Raw genomic sequence first — 7,438 nt, 5'->3', positions numbered from 1 at the left:
TTCCATTTATACATGGACGCAAATCAAATATTTCAGAATTTTTCAAAACCCTAATTGCATGTATACATTCACACCCATCAAATAATGGAGCGTAAATACCATGGCATTACATGCAATCAAAAGCTATCTGCCAATGAAATTATAATGCAAAGCTATATACCATGGGAATTTGAACGTCTGTAACCAAAGTTATGGTATCAAAAAACCAGAAATAGCAAAAATCGCTACTACAAAACATTCATAATTTCTAGTAGTAAAGATCGAACAGGCCACCCATGGCGGGGATTATTATAATTAGTAATAACTCTTAGTAATCGCTCTCTACATATTATCACCATCGCGAACACATTCTGGAGGCATTTTCTTGTTTCTCTGTGCGTCAGTGCAGTAATTGTAGATGGTGTAGTGCTTCCTCACCCATTTCAAGAATCGCCATTGCCGCCTATCCAGGTCTCTGAACTTCACCTGATCCCACGACCGTGACGCCTGCATAGCGCACAACGATTGCGGAGAAGAAGCCTCGCAGGCATCGACATGGAATTCCCTGAACGATGCAATGAAGGGCGCCTTGGTCCAGTCGGTTTTCTCCAGACCCCCTCGAGTGGCCCAGTTTTCCCCATTCCACAGGCTCGAATGGACCTTCATCGCCTGGTTTATTGGGTACCCCAAGCCGAGGTCCTGGCAGTTCTTGAACACGCGGATAGGTACCTGGTCTACAAAAAATCTGCGCACAAAAAACAGACCACACCAAACAATAGTCAGCTAAGAGCCAGGTTCTTTCTAAAATTGCATAATACATTTTGCCCTGTTTCTGGTTTAAACAAAAATAATGGGAATGTCAGGGGATCGAATCTGGGCGCTTACACAATTTGGTACTTGTTCCAGAGCACAGAGTAGGAATGGTAATCCTTGGTGGGGTCGAACCAGAGATATATGCGATGCTCTCTCTCACCCTTCCCGCCTGTAAACACATTGGTCTGAAGAATATAGGGTTCCCCTGACTTGTTGCCCAAGAATTCGAAGTCTATTTCATCGTGCTCAGCCGTCTGGGAAGAAAGCTATCCGCACCAAAACAAATATAGAGACATAAGTAGGCAGAAGCAGATCTAGCCAAACATAAAAGCCCAAATATTATTATCAAGTACTCACATAAAAGGTGGTGACAGTGCCAGCGGAATCACCCTGAACCAGCTTGATCTGCATGCTGAAGTGCCCAAACAAATATTCTCCTTTGGATTCGAACCCAGCACCTGTTAATCTCATTTTTCATGTAACTTTGTTATTCCAGAGACTGATAAAGATAAATGACGCAGGAAGAAATAGAATGGGTAATAACTTACCATGGTGTTTGTTGAGAAGAAGATTAATTTGTCGCCCGCCATCAAATTGTTTGATGTGGTCCACACCCCAGCTAGCTATGAAATTGTTGTCAAAGGGCAGAGTCACTGGCTTTTTAGGGGTGGCAGCCATGGCTCCACGAGCCAGTAGGAGAATGAAAAAGAGACCAAAAAACTGCATGGCCTCCATCAGCTCAAACAATATTGATGATACGCAAAAATGAAGCTATGTTCAGCAGATACTGATGGCAACCAAAAATAAGCTATGTGCAGAGCATGGACTGGTAGAGTGCACACCCCAACACACAACGGGGAAATGTAGGGTGAAGAATGGGGTTTTATAACAGCAAGAGGGAGAATTAGGGGTGGGTGACCGGTGTGGTTTCTAGTTTCCAAGTTATTTTTCTTAATTGCTTTCACATTCCCAACATCCATCATGGCCATGAATCCTTCTTTCTCTTCATTTATTAAAAACACATCGCAGTCTCACCTTTCTAGATCTGCTTGTGTAGGGTAGTGGATTACATTCAATAATTAATAACGGTAACCTTTGTGCACCGGGGTGGATGAAATTCAATAATTAATAAACTGTAACGGATCAGTGATCACTAACCATTTGATAGTAGATATAGGCTTAGTCTAATTTATTGAAGAAATCACATTTTTATCATATTTTTTAGGTTAGTTTTAATCAAAATTTGGTAATTTTTTTAAAAGGTTAAGTTTAAGTTGTTTAATTTATAGAATAAGAGTCTCGCTTTTTCAGAATGTTGAATCTATTTATATATTCAAAAGGAGTCGTCTATGGAGGCCCAAGAATTGTCCTACTACCAAAAGTGGTCCTAATTGGGCAAAAAAAGTTCAAAAAATCTTGTAAAGCTAGTGTTTGAATCATGTTTTTGATGCTGGAAATAGATTCAACACCATCAAAAACTTCTAAGGCACCTAAAATTATGAATTTTGATAGCTTTTACTTGGATTTACACAAATTCCAACCAGTTTTTTCAAAATATGGCCAGAATTTCTATAGCTTTCAGGTCAAAAAAGCATAATTGTTAAACTACCTCTATTCAAAAATGTATTTTAAATAATAGAAAAAACACATTCTAACAAGAAATTTTATCAGCAGATTCCATTGAAAAGAGTTATTTAATTTATAAATTAAAATGAAAAAAGTTATTTAATCTATAAATTAAACTACTCAATAGAAATATATTGTATAGATGATAAATTATAATTGTGTAAATGGGAGAGGATAGTGATAATATTGAGTCAATCAAAAAACATTACATATTGTGTAGTGGTGTTTATTAATTATTAATTTTGAATTAACTTATTTAAGGGAGTTTATTATTTATTATAATGTGATTTTAAATAATAACTATATTAATAAATATGGTTGATATATTTTTATTACTCAATGAAATTAAATTATAAAAAATATATAAAAATACAACTTATATAGTCTAGGAAGTGCTGCAAAATCATATGTTTCAATTATGAAATATGTGTGGAGGATGAGAACAACAAGGCACTTCTTACTAACCATGATAATTGTTTATCAATAAGTAATATAATAAAATTATAATCATATTAGTTAAATATAACAATATAAATATGGATTTATGGGATTTATTATTAAAAAAGGCATCCATTAATATAGAAAAATTTGACACATATATAATTAAAAATTATGATATGTCAAAATTTTATCAATAAATTTCATAAAAACAAAATATATTATAGTAATTCATGTAGTTGTAAACTAATTTCTCATGAATTTTTTTTGAATGGTTTTACAACTAACTAGTTATTAACAATGGCAAACAACATTCAATAATTGTTTTCATTATTTTAACAAGAAAATAATAAATCATTAGATATAGTCATTCAAGGCTTGCACTTGCTAACCATGACTTACCAAGAGGTCACCCATCCTAAATTGCCTCTAACTCAAGAGAGCTTAACTGTGGAGCTTTCCCCACAATCAAGCCCACTTAGCTTGCTACCTCATTTACAAAACCTTAGCAAGTATTCTGCCTCATGGACCATTCAAGTAGAGCTCCCTTCACTCTTTTGTATTTAAGTATTGAGGGGTTTTCATAGTGCATTATATAAAATATCGTTTTTTGGGATTCAATTGTTAAGTAAGTCATTCATATATGACCATTTCCATGAGAGGTAGTCGTAACTAACTAATTTCACGCTTGAGCTAGAGTCGATCTGAGATGGGTGACCTCCCTGGAAATCATGGTTATCAGGTGCAAGCCCCGATAGTGATGATTGACGATATGTGATTCATTTCACCAGTTTCAATCATGCCTCTTCACCCTTGTGAGCATCACCCAATGCAATGAGTGCGAAGTGGACTATTCAAAAAAATCATGAGAAATTAGTGAGTTACGACTACGTCTCATGGAAATGGTCATAGATGAATGACTTACTTAACGCAGTTGAATCCCAGAAAATGATATCTAATATAATGCACTACGAAAACCCCTTAATACTTAAATACAAAAGAGTGAAGGGAGCTCTACTTGAATGGTTCATGAGGCACAATAATTGCTAAGTTTTTGGAAATGGGGCAGCAAGCTAAGTGGGCTTGATTGTCGGGAAAACTCCACAGTTAAGCACGCTTAAGCTAGATGTGATCTTGGATGGGTGACCTCCCAAGAAGTCATGGTTACCAAGTGCAAGCCCTGGAAGTGATGATTGATGCTATGTGATTCATTTCACTAGTTTCAATCCCACTTCTTCACCCTTGTGAGTATCACCCAATTCAATGAGTGCTAAGTGGACTATTCACAAAAAAAACATGAGAAATTAGTTAGTTATGACTACTTCTCATGGAAATCGTAGTTGAATCCCAAAAATTGATATCTAATGTGAGGCACTGTGAAAAACCCTCAATAATTAAATAATAAATCATATTTAATAATCATAATATAATAAAATAGCAATTGCCTCTAAAGGTGAAAAGACACACTAAAGGAATAGAATACATGGTCATAATGAGTGCTAAGTGGACTATTCACAAAAAAAAAAAACATGAGAAATTAGTCAGTTACGACTACTTCTCATGGAAATCGTAGTTGAATCCCAAAAACTGATATCTAATATAATGCACTATGAAAACCACTCAATACTTCAATAATAAATCATATTTAATAATCATAATATAATAAACTAGCAATTTCCTCTAAAGGTTCAAAGACACACTGAATGAATAGAAGATATGGGAAGACCAGGGAAATTGTGAAGACAAAATAAGCATTTTTTTTCCAAACTTTTGTGTTCAACACGTGGGTCAATACAACTCAACAGACAACTTCAAAGAGCTAAGAACAAAATTGACCAAGTAGAGATTTCCTAAGGGAGGTTTCGGAGGTTGGAGCCACCCTTGACTTTTGAATGCTTACTACAAATATTACTAGCATTTCCATGTCGAGTACTTCTCTTTTTGATGAAAGAACCAATGAAGCAGAACTTAGGTTAATTCAGGCAGGCACCATTGACATGAAGGTCTTGATGGCTATTTTTTGAAGAATTTTGATTATAGTAATTTCAAGGATGTTTGTGGGGTTTTGTCCAATATCCTGGAATTGAAGGGGAGGTCTAGGAATACTTTGATTTTGACATGAATGGACATGCCAATATTGCTAAGTTTTCAATGGCCATATCTGTTGGCTTTGACAATATCAAAGTCTCGAATATTGAGCGGATATTGAGCCAACAAACCAAATTGCACAACTGAATTTTCCCACAACTATGTATAACTATACGATTACAAACCAAACTGCAGAATTAAATTTTCCCACAACTATGTAAAACTATATTTTTCAACTGATTTCCACTTCCAACCAAATTCCTTTATAATAATTATGTAAAACTAAATTTCCCAACCATTTTTTTATATATTTCCATTTTCAACCAAATTCCATAATCAAAATTTATAATAATGATGTAAACCTAGGATTTCCAACCCAATTCATGTAAACTTAATTTTATTGTCTATGATGAAAATATTAAGAAATAAAGTGTTAGCACTTTGTAATTCCCCAAGGTTGAGGAGAGGAACCCAAAGGTAACTACAAACTAGTTTAAAACTGAATCTAGCCCTTCCAGCTTCAAAGAGGGCTCTCTTTATACGAATCTTTAGTCGTAGATCTTAGGTTAGGTATTAAGATCACAGAGGAATAGGATTAACAGTTTGATGGCAGGGAAGACAGAAAATCCATTGGGCATGGAGTCATATTAAGCTAATGATTTTTAGAGAGAGAGTGAAAAAATCAAGAATCATTAGACAGAAGCAAGGCAGGCGATCCTTCTCATGTTTTTTTTATCAAATTTCATTGTAGAGGGGTGAGAAAAGGAATAGTGGAATTGAGAACATCTAAATCATCTAGCTGAGGATGGATTCTAGATATCTCAATGGAAGAAAAACATTAAATGTTCAGTAAGCTATAACAGAACACTTAACAGTGAATTCTGAAATAAATCTTGGCTTAACTAAACATGAATACATAAAAAATAAAGAATTATTATAACAAGAGATAAAATTCACATACATGGGAGAAAACATCACCATAAGAAATTGACACAGGAATCCCTATAAAAGTCAACTTAAGTTGTCATCATTCACTGAAACTTTAATGAAGATATACAATGCATAATGTCTTCTTTCTCTAACCCTGACCAGCGCTTTTCTTAATAAAAAATGCATCATATATAGATCAAAAACAATTATTTCCTTCCTTTCGAAACTGAATTCCCTCAAAAAGATTCATTTTCTTCCTTCAACAGTGAATATAGAACTACTCTCTAGAAACTAGGAAACTATTTTGACTAAGAATTTCTTAAACAAATTACATTGAATACATGCATAAAAATGAGTTTCGAACCTCCCAAACACCTCAAGGCATTACCATGACCATAAAATTCAATTACATAAAGTTTAGATATGAGTTTCATGGTCAAAGTTTTGACTGTGAGGAAGCGCAGCGCAATCACTATGCTACTTCCTTCTTCAGTAGAAACATAGCAACAAAAGTGCAATGAATTGATGATTTGTAAATTCTAATCATTCCTTGTACTTCTTGATGTGTCAAATAAGTAGAAAAGAACTCCCTCATCATCAAAAACACACTGGAAAACCCCTATTTCAATTGTATATTTCCACCCATCAAAATCATCATCTACATTAGAAGCGCAACACCCCAGTGTAGCAAATTTTCACCTTCAAAGGTTTGACTAGGTATTTGGGTCTCTGAACGAATAAAATAGCTTTATGATGATGTTGACAGGCTTAACAACCTCCTTGGGCCTCCATTCATAAGAAGCAACACAAAAAGCCCTGATTTTCTACTAAAATGTAATACTTTGGACAGTAGCGTAGCAACTGTGTTGTGTTACTATGTCACTTGCTTCCTTTACCCAAAACTTCCAAAAACATAAGGGATATGATTGATATATTATGATGCACTTCAAATAAAAAGGTAAAAGGAAAAAATGATCGTGAGCACCTGTTCAAACTTAAACCTTAGCTACCTCACCCAACAAGTCCAGATTACCTCTTTTTTTCTTTCTAATTTTTCTGCAATGCCTCCTACAACTATTTCTTTGTAGCCCTCAACTCCTTCTTCAAAGTGATATTTTTCATGCAAATTTTCTTGAGATGTCTATGTAAGGGCGGAGTTCTCTTCACCATATACTTGGCCTCAAACAATGTTGCCTCACATATGTTCAAGTGGTCATGTATCTTATGTATGTCCCTTTCATCTTGTTCCCTAATCCTACTGATTTCATTTTGATTTTTCTTCAACTGCTTCCTCAGCCTATGGAAAGTGTGATGCCCTTCTCCAATTCAGCCTTATTCTCTTCTTTCACTGACTATTCTTTTTGTAGCTGCAACTTCTTGGCTAAAGACCTAGTTACATAAATTCTTGTTGATGAGATCTCTGGCTTTTGAATGTTCTTTGTTGTTATCTTTTCTTTACCTTTAAACTTAGTGGAAGATGAAGTTGTCTTCATCATTGGTTCTACTTCATCAGTCTTAGGTGTCTTCTCCAAAATTTTCTTCTTTAACTCCTTTTTATCATGTT

General features: G+C 34.8%; 1 protein-coding gene across 1 annotated transcript; it reads right to left on the bottom strand.

Moving 5' to 3' along the window:
• Nucleotides 1-321: 321 nt before the first annotated feature.
• Nucleotides 322-1,527, bottom strand: LOC149246429 (xyloglucan endotransglucosylase protein 34-like). Its single transcript, XM_089441412.1, has 4 exons — nt 1,341-1,527; nt 1,150-1,250; nt 865-1,058; nt 322-724 (listed from the first exon to the last, which is right to left on the bottom strand). The coding sequence occupies exons 1-4, from the start codon at nt 1,525-1,527 to the stop codon at nt 322-324; spliced, it is 885 nt and encodes a 294-aa protein (XP_089297538.1).
• Between the last annotated feature and the right edge of the window lie 5,911 nt (nt 1,528-7,438).

This window comes from Pinus tabuliformis, chromosome 7, assembly GCF_031772625.1.
Source record: "Pinus tabuliformis cultivar Carrire ecotype Pingquan chromosome 7, CPIR1, whole genome shotgun sequence".
NCBI lineage: Eukaryota > Viridiplantae > Streptophyta > Pinopsida > Pinales > Pinaceae > Pinus > Pinus tabuliformis.
Note: the sequence above shows the minus strand (reverse complement) of the source record. Positions and strands in the feature narration are given on the sequence as shown.